The sequence below is a fragment of the Plectropomus leopardus genome, chromosome 17 (genome assembly GCF_008729295.1).
Source record: "Plectropomus leopardus isolate mb chromosome 17, YSFRI_Pleo_2.0, whole genome shotgun sequence".
Taxonomy (NCBI): domain Eukaryota; kingdom Metazoa; phylum Chordata; class Actinopteri; order Perciformes; family Serranidae; genus Plectropomus; species Plectropomus leopardus.
This window is the reverse complement of record NC_056479.1, coordinates 16,748,487-16,761,224: the sequence shown is the minus strand read 5'-3', so window position 1 is coordinate 16,761,224 and position 12,738 is coordinate 16,748,487. Positions and strand designations below refer to the sequence as shown.

Genomic DNA, 12,738 nt, shown 5'->3' with positions numbered 1-12,738 from the left:
TCACTAATCGGACATCAAATCTGTCGTTTGAGTGTAATGAATTAGAGATGCGGACCTGGTACGATGATCCAATGGTGACAAAATTTCATATTGATGCCTGAATCCATTCAAAACATGGTGAGTGCACTCTAAGCAAAGGTATTTTGAAAATCTGCATGGGACCTACCCTTTCAAAGCAATTGACTGACCTTGCAAGCCATTTCGGCTTCCAGTGGGAGTGTCAGGGGAAGGTGACAGATGGTGGCGGCATCAGGCAAGGTGCTATTTCAGCCAGGTGTAGGATGCCAAGCAACACCTTCACTATTCAGGGGGGCTCCTGTGACATTGCGTCTGAACCGTGTCATCTCAGAACAATCCACAAACGAGCACGACAACAGGCCAAGGTTCTCACTCTGTTTTGCAAAGCCAAAGCTAAGAGAGAGAGGGAGCGCGTGAGGCCCGAGTCGAATGGAACTTGGCCGCAGACCCACCTTCTGTCACTGTACTTCTACCCCAGTGGCTCCCGGATACAAATAGCCTTTTAATGTAATATTTAACATGGATTATTCAGGATATCAGTCTTCTTTTCACTCAGGTAAGGCTCAACTCTTGAATTTCCAACCCAATGGCCAGAATAAATATGAGCATTGTGCATTTCTGCAAACCATGTGTATATACGTTATTATATAGTGGATATGTTGGAAACTTTATATTCATTTACATTCAACCACGCTGTGGTTAACATGTGGTTATCTTCAGGCATAAAAAGCACTTTGTTGTGGTTATGAAAGGTCATGTTTTTGCTAAAAATATCTGCTTTTGGTGCCACAATCATGCTTGGAAACGACACCGATGTCTTGCTAAAACACAGTTTTGGTGGTGCAACTGCAGTAAGAAAAACAGCATTTCACTAAAAAAAACGAACGGTATGTTTTAACAACGCTGTAGTTAGCGAGTGGTTATGTTCAGGCAAAAATACACATGGTTATGGATAGGAATAGCTCATGTTTTGGCCTAAAATATCCTGTTTTTCTGCCACAATCACTGCTGAAAATCACAATCGCCCCTGGAAATGCAGCCAATGTCTTGCAAAAGACAGCAGGTTTCATTTGTGTTGGTCTTGAGCAGTGGTCTGCAGCTTTGCAGACATCTCACCTATGTGTCACACCATCCAACAGCCCCTACGCCTCCTGATGACAGTCAGCTCATAAACGTGCAATCAGATCTGCATTACTTTACATACGTTTGTATGATACATAAGAAATGTTCAAATGTAACGTATCTGTTGTGTGCAGAAAGATGCAATGCAAATTATTCCTCTGGCGACCGGGCTGGGAATTTTCTCACCAATATCCGCAATTGTTAGAAGGAAACAGGTTTTCATCGGGGTTGGGTGCTGTGCTGCTAAATAATTACGCTGAGCACACAACACACTCACGTCATCGCTCTTGTGCGGGGTTAACAAGAATGGGGGGAGGTAAGTAAAGCCAAAGGGAAGCAGGGTACCAAGTGTGAGTGCTCCCAACACAAGAGCTTCAAGGCCAAAAAGAAGAAGCCTCCCTTCCCACAAACAAGCCACTCACTGAGGTTTATTCTTTTAAAGACCCTGGTTGTAACCAGCCCTTTGCTAACTCCACCAAACACCTGTGTTTGTCTTTGAAGCGTCTTCTCAACAACCACAGACCCTTGGGATATTCCAGCAATGAGACGTTCAATAAAAGTCTCAGTAAAGTTATTTATTCCCCTTTGGAAAAAAAAATGGGAGAAGGCAGACAGCATAGCTAACCTTTGAAGGGGGAAGCTGCTCGGATATCCAGCTAGGACATAAAAACCAAGGGAATGACAGGGACATCCTACCAGAAAACAATAAAGGGGGTGGAAGGGACTGTTTTTTATCTTTAACAGCAGCCGTAAAACACACACAAAGCTCGGGTCTGCAACAATGGCCCGGGGCAGGGGAGGGTGGCTAAAACAGAGGTGGCAGGAAGACCACCGCTTCCCAGACACAAGGGTCTTCCTGCTGGAAAGAAAGGAGAGCAAGAAATGGAGGGGAGGAGAGAGAGGACGCTTACGGAAAGGGAGACAGGGGTGATGCAAAGGAAGGGGAGGCCGGGCGAGCGAGATGACACAAATATGACCTTTGATTACATAGGTTGTTTAGAGCAGAGCTCAGCCGTGGACAGCCTCTGGACCCCTGCTGCTTTCACACAGCCACACCTCAGCCAGAGCACACTGATCAGAACAATATGGCTGAAAGATGAGCCCCCAGCCATAAATGCCAGCAGTAAAGACAGCTCCACTGTGTCTCCTGCTTTGACACTATCCAACATCTGAATCCAGGCCTCACAGCCAAGTGAAGACTGTCTCCAACTCTGCGCCGGAGCCAGCAGGAGATAAAATTACTATTTCAAAGTCCTTGTAAATGGACTGGCTGAATTAAACCGCATTAGATGAGTTTACAGGTCTGTGTCTCACTGTATCAGCAAACACACACGCTGAGAAGTTGCTCCAATGTCACATTCCCAGAACACAGTGCAAGCGCAAACTATAAATCGACCACCTGACATGCATTACAAACGACTGGCTTGTAGTAGGTGAAGATGGACAGAGGCAAATGCACACTGACAGAATCTCCTCTGATTCGGAGTTTAACATGCTTCAATGGGCAAAAAGGTAGGAGCGTGTGTCTGTTGTTGCTTGATTGCAACCAAACTCACCAGTGTGCGCGGGAGAAAGAAAGGAAATTTCCCCCACAGAAATATGTTGAAATTCTGTAAAGGAACAATGCCAAAGGAGGGTGTCGCAACCGCCGTCACTCTTTTCAGCAGCGAGGGTGAAGGGAGCGCTCACAATAAATACCTCTGCAAAGTCAGAGAAGCCCTTTCAAGGAGCCACATCAGAAACCTGCCTCTGAATGCATTTTTACATCAACCCTGAAATATTCATGCTCTTTGTAAAGTATTCATGTGAACCAGTGTGCAAGTTAGTCCCCGGGGGGAAAGTGCAGAGAAAACTGAAGGGATCCAACACACTCAGCAAACAACATGCACAGTTGTGCTAATGTTGCTAGCATACAGGACACTTGAAGGGACACTAATGACCTGCCCTGTCAAGACGAACAACAGTCTGGGAACAGTTTGGTCGGACAACCTACAAGCATTTGACTGCTCTTATATAGTGCAGCTGGTCTGTGTTCATTTGGTAAAGTGGCTGAAAAAAAAGACCTATTTCAGTGAATAAAACTGTAAATGAATAAATTGCAAATAAAATCTCAGCGCATTGTTTTTAATACTCAATTTGGACATTATAAATGATTTTTTTTTTCTTGTGTCACAATGACAATAAATTTGCATTGTGTGCTTTTTTTGATGAATTACCATCTTAAAAATATACGCCGTGAATAATCGTGAATTATGCCTCATGTCTCATCCACCTATTTGCATCATGACATGCTTGACATTTTCAAATATTATTAAGATAATAAATCAAAGATTGCACATCAGCGGCACACAATAGCAAAAATAATTCTAACAGTGCCTGGAGGGAATTTAGATATAATGTGAATTTAAATTATTCTTCACATTAATTTAATCAAAAACACCTGAAATGTAAAGAATTAAGATCTTGAGGATTTCAGATAGACTTCTCTCCAGTCACACCCATGTGTTAGTGACGAGGCTGGCGAGAACAATAAACCACCTGTGCTGCTCATTGAACAGTGATGACATTTGGAGGGTAGGTCTTCATGTTGGTGCGGCATAATAATACAAAAGAAACACCAAATCTGGTTGAGGGGGGAGCACCTGTACCCTGTAGCCAGCATTACCCTTCATGCTCTCAACAAAACATCCATAAGAAAAAAACATACGGACGCAGGCTGTGTGTGTGTGTGTGTGTGTGTGAGTGAGTGTGTGTGTGTGTGTGTGTGTGTGCAATAGAGAGAAAGAGAGAGAGAGAACTGCCAAAAGCAAACATGAATGGTGGGAGATGAATGGTGAACAGCGCCCATGAATTCTCCTGAATGACTAATTATACCTCATGTTTAGCATGATTTTGCAAATGAATCCTGAATCTTTATAAACACAATGCATTTGAAAAATATCTTTGATTAGCCTGACACAACATTGCCTATACAGTAGAACCGTTTAATATTGTGAAAAAACAACAAATAAACAAATAAAATGTAACACGGAGTACAAAAACACTGCCAGAGGTGACTTTGATGCTGTATTTAACCGCCTACAACAACCACCTACACTGATACTCACTTATAAATTTAGCAGATATATGTTACATAAAATAACTTTAAAGGGCTAAATATTCCCCGCTTTCAACTGACCCAAGATTCCTCAGCTGCTGCATCATAAACGAGTGGGTTTTTTTTAGAAGCAACATTAACATTTTTTCAAAGCAAATTGTTTCAGAAGTGGAAGTGTTTGATGCAATCAATATGCCGCTGTTGAGACTTATTTAAATTTCCTTTGTTTTACATAGGTGGGGGAAATAATACGTGCGTTGTGATCCAGACTATTTTACATTTTCTTTTTAATTCTTTTCTACACAAAAAAAATTAAGAACTGTTAAATATTTATTTAAATCCAATAGTGCATATGACCTCAAAAATGATCATAAATTTAAAAAAAAAATCAGGGTTAAAACCATAAAGGTTTTATATTTTGGAGGTTTACCGCTCGTTGCATTTTAAAAATAAATCAGCTGCTATTCTGTTCATCAGCCTTTAAGCTGAGTTATACATTCTGTCTGCGCTATCTGGACACGAATGTGTGTATTCATATTTGTAAAGGTGCACATTTAGGAACACAAGATACCAAAGTCACTTGTTAAACCTGATGCATGCACTGTGAACACATTTGCACCCCAACACTTTGAAGCCCAATATAGAAGGTTTTTTGCTCCTGCAACCTCCACACACTGCAGACCTGTTCATCTTCTCCCTTGCTTATATGGCTCTAAATACATGGCCCAGGGATTTTTGGGGGGGGTTGTGCGATGGCACCGATGTGACACTTATCAATATAACGTGAAGTGACAAAATCTCATTTCACATTCAGCCCCAGAGCCAGCGGGAAACCAGTGCCAGTGTGCTCTGCCCAACTTCCTACGTGCAAACTAAAACAGATCTTAAATGCCTTTTTTTTTAATACCATGGCATTTACCTAACTTATCAGATGGCTATTTGTTTAACTTAGATGTCTTTATAACCTTTGAGATATTTGAGCTATAAATGTTGATTCAGCTTAATCAAAATTCCTGATCGTGGGCCTTGTGTAAATCAGATTTCACCTGATTTATTAACTGATATTTGAATGGGGAAACTCTGTCAACAGCCACACCTGAGCAACCATTTATTTAAAACACAAAGCCCCGTCTATTCCTCGCTTTTGTGCCAAAATAATCTGCTTTGTAGCTACAGCACACATGCAGGCCACAGCCTATCACTCAGGCTGATGAATGCACAGGCTTTACAGCGCAACATTATGAGAGGAGCATTTCAAACAGCAGCTTTAATATAGATAAATGTTGATGGCTACATTATTGCATGACAAAAAAAATAAAAAATCCGTGCATGTTTGACTAACCTGAGTGTGGAGCCATCGGTATGTGAGAGGGGTAGTATTTCCCCGGCGTGAAGTGACCGCCGTGCTGTACAGAGCCGTGGCCCGAGGGAGCGATCCGAGAGGCGGCTCGGTGCACCAAGGCGCCCCGCTCTGATAGGAGGTGCGCCGGAGCTGCGAAATCCCGTCCCTCCATTCCGAAGAATGTGGAGTAATCCGAAATCCGGATAGGGCAGGTCAGGAAAATCAAATGCAACCCATATAATAATCCTTTCCTTCAGATCTATGTGTTGCATTCAGTCGATCGCAGGCTTCCCCAGCCAAAAACGTAGCCCCCGATCATCTTTTCTGTCAAAAAAAGAAAAGCAATTTTCATTATCCTGGGGAAAAAAATGGGGAAAAAAAACACGATGCAAAAAACACTGACAGTGCAGTAAAAGAAAACAAATCAGGCGGAGAACCGCTCCATTGGATTTTGTTGCAATTCCTTTCTGTCATATCAAGGTTGCTTTTGCATACAGCAGAAATCGCACATTTCGACCTAAAACTGATGGTGCAAAATAAGTCACCGCAGATAAAAAACGGCCAGCGAGGCGTCCACAAGCCCACTGAGCCGGGCTCACACTCAGCTCTATTGATCAGCCTGCATAGGCCTAATATGCATCATATGGAGGAGAGCACTTCATATTGCACACACACACACAACGAGCATTGACACACTTCTATATATTCTATTCAGCAATACTATATTTCATCCAGCAATTCATTCAACCACGTCAGCAGTTGCAGCTGTCACTCTCTTCCAAAATCACGGTAAACATATTAACATGAAATATGAAAAAAAAAGAAAGAAAAAGAAATCGTGATTTTTGCAACAATCTTAAATAAAGCTCCTGTTGGAGGGGGAAGTGTGTTGTCCTGTTTGGGTGGGTTACAATGATGGAAGCCTACATCTCAAGGTGAACAACGCTGCCTGCTTTCTCCTGCTCGTCCTATTGTCTCCGATTGATACAGGCGTTTTTTTCTGCCTCCACAACCTCCATGCACTTCCCATTATACCTCACACTATTTTCACATTTTGCAATGCAGTGATCTTATATATCAACTGGGATAAATAAACAAAAATTCTGCACGATCCGCACACTATAAAATTGCATAATTCATCATAAAACTGGCAACAGAGGGGAAAATGCATCATGCGGGAGCAATTTGCACAATGAGAAGACTGTCAGTTTAAAAAGTTTGGAAATCATAAAGAGGCCTGATATTTAAAATATAATTAAAACGCTGTTCCATAAGAGAGGTGCATCAGATCATGAAAGAGTCCCCAGCTCTATCTCTCTGTATGTGTCTGTATGTGTGTGTGTGTGTGTGTGTGTGTGTGTGTGTGTGTGTGTGCGTGCGCGCGCGCCCGTGTGTGTGTATGTGCGCATGTGAATAACTGCACTCTCACTGTCTTCATCTGCCTTGACCTATTTCAGGTCAGGTAATCAAATGGAGTTGTAAATACATTATAGGCTAGATCCTCTGCCATGTCACAAAAATAGCATTATAAGGTCGAGGAAAAAAAGAGAAAAAAAAAAACATTCACATAAATTAAAATAAAATGTCATTTCAATATTAAATTGTATTGTCTTTGCAACAATCAGACAAACGTGACAGCCAATTTCTGTGCCTCTGAGTTTCCAAAAAGAAAAACAGGCAAACAGAAGGTATCTTAATTTTATAGGTCCAAATGAGTACATAAATAAATAAATAATGAATTTTCTCAATACAATATGTGTGCCTTGACATTCTAGATTCGCAATTTTGGGGCCCTACAGGGTTTCTCGAACAGGTTTCACCCTGCATAATAAAAGCATAATTTTACCATAAATTAAATTTAAAAAAATCGAAATTCTACAATGTGTAATAATGAAGTATTCTTATCATATATGCTATTTCAATCTCAGCAGTACTATCTCCCCATGTAGCCACTTACAGACGAGCCTTCAATTCAGTGCCACATCAACGACAATAAAAATCCCTCCATACGGAGCTCCCTGGGACAAAATCTCCTCCACTGGGGCTTCCTGAGCTAATGTGAGTGCATGCATCCTGTAACGTGTGTAAGAAAGCTTGCTGTTGCATACATGATAGCTGAGTCTTCGGTTTGAGGACTGTGCAGGGATCCAAGGTGAATGGCCGCCCGTCAGCAGGACTGCCTTTGTCTCCATACTGAGAAAGTGCTTTGCAGTCAGCCATTACCTTCCCCCTCGCCATGCTGTTGCATTCAGACCACTCTCTATGTCCACTAACAACCTCAAAATAAAATTATTCAACACTTACGAGGCTGGAAAGAGACCGCTGCTTTGCAAATGCTCCAAATGTGCGTTCATGGAATCGCAGTAGCGTGAACACACATGGTTGTTTTGTTTCATTTCAGCCTCCAATGTGCGAATTCCCACTCACCAAATACACGCAATAATTTTTAAAACCGTTCAAATGATCGACGCCCTAATGCAATTCATTAAGCAGCTGTCAATTGCATTTACAGAATCCAATCGAAAGCAGAAACGCAGATAATAAATCACATTACGCCGCGCAGGTTGTAGCGACCGCTCAGCGAGGCAGGCGGGCCTCCGTGACTGAGCTGGCCGGCAGGGAGTGCACCTCGGCCGGCCCGGGTAGAAACAAATCTCCTGCTCTCTCAGTGCAAAGTATCCGCTTGGGATTTAGTGCAACCTAGCTAAAACCATAATCGACATCCTATCGATGGGTTAACAAAAAATATAGGCTTACATTTGTTAGCAATTTATTAAATGCGCTTAAACATTTACCAATTACAAAAAATACATAGGCACGTTTCTATTATAATTAAAAACAAAACCACATGCAAACAAATCGACGATCAATATTTACAATTTTTTTCAAATTACAAAAATACTCCTAACGCCAAATATAGCCTATTGCAATTATTAACATTGTTACTAATAATATTATAAGGGATACCATTAATAACAATAATTAATATAATTTAATGTGATTTATTTTTGTCATGTCATTGCATTAAATCGTCAAATTATTCCACATAGGACACACCTCACACATCCTGTTTTGATATTTTGTAAATTATAGCACTGCACTGTGTATAATGAACAGCATGTCACATACAGCGTTTTGGTCTGAAATACAGCCTCTGTCATCTCACAAGGAGGAAACAGGCCTTAAAATATTTTATTCAATTTAAAAAAAAAATCAAGTATATAAAATGACTACTTACTGGTATGTTAAATCCTTGCATAACAATAAATTATAAAATCACAAAACACAGGGAGGGAAGGAGCAAGGCCAAGTGCGACGCCCATTTAAAATCAAAATCTGAAATAAACCATGTGGCTATAGAATGAAATCCTACAGTATTTCCATCTGAGGCTGTGGAGTAGCCTGCTGGTTCAGTCTATGGTAGCAGTGGGACTAGGGCTTCCGGCCTGGCTGGATCGCGGCTCGGATCTCCGAGCAGCGGTTTCTCTCCCGGTGCAACTGCGTACCTCGCGTCTCGGGGCAGGGTAAACACGCCCTCCCATTGGTCGGATACCTGCATGTTAATTAGCTCGTGCCGCCCGCCCGGAGATACGGGAGGTTCTGATTGGCCGGCAGCGCAGTCCAATGGTGTGGTGACTGGCAATGCTAAACAGAGAGAGAAGCGCCAGATTTAAAGCACGGGATGGTCTAATTCACTTACAATGGAGCTCAGTGCAGCCTGAGCACAGTTTAAAATGTACAGCAGATAATAAAAAAGGCTACAGGCAATGGTCATGATACTGTAAATAATGTACAAAAACAACAATTGAAATGTCAATTGCAATTCAATTAATGTATGCATTCAATATAACCCAAATTAAATTTAAATTAGTTGGATCATGCTCCAAAAATAAGAAAAAAAAGGCATTATGCTGATTATGTGACATAAAAGCCTGGAGGCATTTCGTGCACTATAGATTTTTTTAAAGTGTATATTAATATAAATAACTAATGCAAAAAAAAACAAAAAAATGTTTGTTTTTTGTAGAATGAATGAATTAATTTTTTATTTCCATGTCTGGTCATTTGCATGACCCGTTCCACATGGGATTTATTCAGAAACATTAACTGAAATATAGTAAATATTTTGAAAAAAAAATAAATATATATATATATATATATATATATATATATATATATATATATATATATATATATATATATATATATATATATATATATATATATATATATATATATATATATATATATATATATATATATGTATGTATGTATGTATATATATATATATTAACATTTCCATTATCAGCTCAGTAAGTGTTGCCCCATGTTAAAATCAAATGTGGTGAAACCGCTTTTTGTCACTGCTGCCTGCTGCTAGAATTAGCCCCTCTTGAATGTAAGATATACGCCATTTTTAAAACTAAGCTTAAGACTGCCTCCTTTCCACAGCTTTTTAGTTAATGTTTTGTGATATTTTTTCAATTATTTTTTAAACCTGTCTATACTAGTATTAAACCTGCCAGTCCTGTTTTTTTTTAATTCTTTGATTTTCTATCTATTTCCTTACCTTTTGACTTGAAAGCACTTTAAATAACATTTTTGTATAAGGTGCTATACAATTGAACTAGCTCTGTAACAGACCGATGTGTCACTAAAAGCACCCTTTTTTAATCACACTTTGCTAACAATTTCAGTGCATGTATAAACATCAGACATACACTGTCTATATATTTCTTTAAAGCCAATAAAGAGGCTTTATGACAAGTGCTTTTAAAGTCAATTTCTTGAAACTCTACGCTGAATTATGCAGACAAGACAGTAATTCCAATAATTCCCTGCTGTTATTACTATGGACTTTGGTTATTACATTATGCTAAATGTTTACAAATGAATCCGCTCCCTGTATGCAAGCTTTTGATTGGCTGGCGCGGTGCCAGAGCATTGTCAGTCACAGAGTGTAAACAAGACTCTGATTGGCTGTTGGCCAGTCCGCATTGGGCTGTCTGAAAAAAAAGGCAATAACTGGCCCTGCGGTTTCAAGGCGTCCCGGGTTAGATGATGAAAGGGGATAAGAAGAGGCGGTTTCAAGGCGCCCCAAAGGCGGACCCCTATTGGCCCTGAAGCCATATGAGTCAAGCGTGAATCAAAGGGAATACTGCAGAGAGAGGGAAATTATATGTTGGATATTTAAAATAATCGAGGTTAGTTTTCGGATAAATGCGGACCAGCAATGCCTAATCATTATGAAAAGTTATGAAAACAAGTGAAACGAGCCTCGAAACAATTCAGGTTATAGGCTGCACGTGAGGGTTGAGAGGAAAGAGAGAGAGGAAAAAGAGCTCCGGTTGTGGATCGCCCTGCCGAAGTCCGCGAGAAAATCTGCGTGGAGACTTTCACCATTTTAAAGTGTGGCTGCATGAGGTTTGTCATAGAAGCGATAGTGCGGTAAAATATATATTGAAAACTGAGTGATTTGTTTAAAATGATATTTTTAGTAAATCGGATGATAGCGTCGCATGCTGTTTGTAATCGCTGTGGTCTGGTTTTAGTCGGATTTTTCAGATTAGCGTGTAAAATGAGAGAACGAGCGAATATACGAAGAGGACGCAGAGACGACCGTGAATGAGATGCAGCCAAAATATACATATTTTATCATAGCCATTTACAATTTATTTTATCACGTTTTTGTCCTGAAAATATTTCTAAGGCCCCCTGGTATTTGGGTGAATAAATAGCTACCACCTTCTCATGATACTTTTTTTCTTTAAAAAAAATGTAGCCCATGTTTGCATTAAGTATAATAAAAAAGATAATGATCACCATTTACTTCAATTTCATTTATTACTCTACACAACTGTGCATTCATATTTTAATCATTTTTTGTTTGTTTTTTTTATTTTGTTTTGCAAAACTAAAAAAATCTCATAAACATTTCATTGTCAGGTCAGAGGAAAATAAAATACACAAGGAGGTATTAATACTCACGAAAAAAGGGAATATTTATGTTAAATTAATTCCACATTTTCGTGTGTGTTAGTCACCCCTGACCCGCATAAGAATTTCTTATTTTTTAGCACTTTACATGGCATGACAGAAATACAAAATAGTCTTTATTCCTTTTGATTTTTTTTTAATTTTTGGGGTTAGATGAAACCTCAACCATCATTTTCATTCTTTTCATTCTTTCATTCTTTTTTTCATTCTGGCATATTTTACATTCACCTTAGAACCACATCAATAAAAATAAAAATAAAAATAAAAATAAAAAACAATATTTCTGACAAAGTGATTTTACTAGATTATTCTTATTTTATTGTAATTTCACTTTAATCTTTTTTATTTATTTATTTATTTTTAACCACAGCTGACACTATTTTCCTTGTGCACTGCCCTGCTGTGTGAGATTGTAGGCTACAAAAGGTCGACTGCTTTGCTTGAATACTAACTCGTATTTCAGCAGAAGGTGCTGGAATTTCAGCTCATCGAGGGCTCCTTCTCGTGTGAGTGCATGCAATGTGAAATAGTCAAATAGGTGGTTAGCTGCACACGCACGAGCACGCACGCTAATACGCTGCACGCACGCGCGCACACACATGCACAACAGGCAGAGTGATAATTAATGCGGAGTGAGTGATTTCTTAAGAAAAAGACCAGTTTTACGACGAGGATTGTCCTTGATCAATGAAGCGTTAATGATTGACAGTGTGTGCCTCCCACCCACGACTACAGACGGAGAATGGGCCCTTGGATATTAAGGATAGACAAACTGATTGTCTATATGCTTTTATTTCCACACATAAAAATACTCCATAAGCATCTGGAACATCTGACAGTGATATAGAATTCATGTTGTGAACATATTTATTTTATAGCGAGACAAAAACACGTTAAATTGCCCAGAATGAAAGATTATGGGTATCTTAATATCGCTTTTCTTCATTATTTAGCTACCTAAATGCTGAATATCTCACTGCAGATCTTGCTATTTAAAAATTAAGAGAATCATCCAAAATGAGTGAATGCATGACTTGGAATCAGTTTTTATGCGTTTAGTTTGGTTTCCAAAACCATGTGGAGCGAGCCGACAACGGATAGCCTTTTGACCTGTGTGTGTGTGTGTGTGTGTGTGTGTGTGTATGTGTGTGTGTGTGTGTGT

General features: G+C 39.7%; 1 protein-coding gene across 1 annotated transcript in view; it reads right to left on the bottom strand.

Annotated features, from left to right (window-relative positions):
- The window catches only part of LOC121956250 (BAH and coiled-coil domain-containing protein 1), a 77,885-nt gene extending 68,710 nt beyond the window's left edge, over positions 1 to 9,175 (bottom strand). The window contains exons 1-2 of the mRNA XM_042504381.1: positions 8,818 to 9,175; positions 5,580 to 5,903 (exon numbers count right to left, since the gene is read on the bottom strand). Coding sequence (XP_042360315.1) covers positions 5,580 to 5,751 — 172 coding nt within the window. The 5' untranslated portion in view covers positions 5,752 to 5,903; positions 8,818 to 9,175. The remainder of the gene's footprint in view (positions 1 to 5,579; positions 5,904 to 8,817) is intronic.
- Positions 9,176 to 12,738: the final 3,563 nt, after the last annotated feature.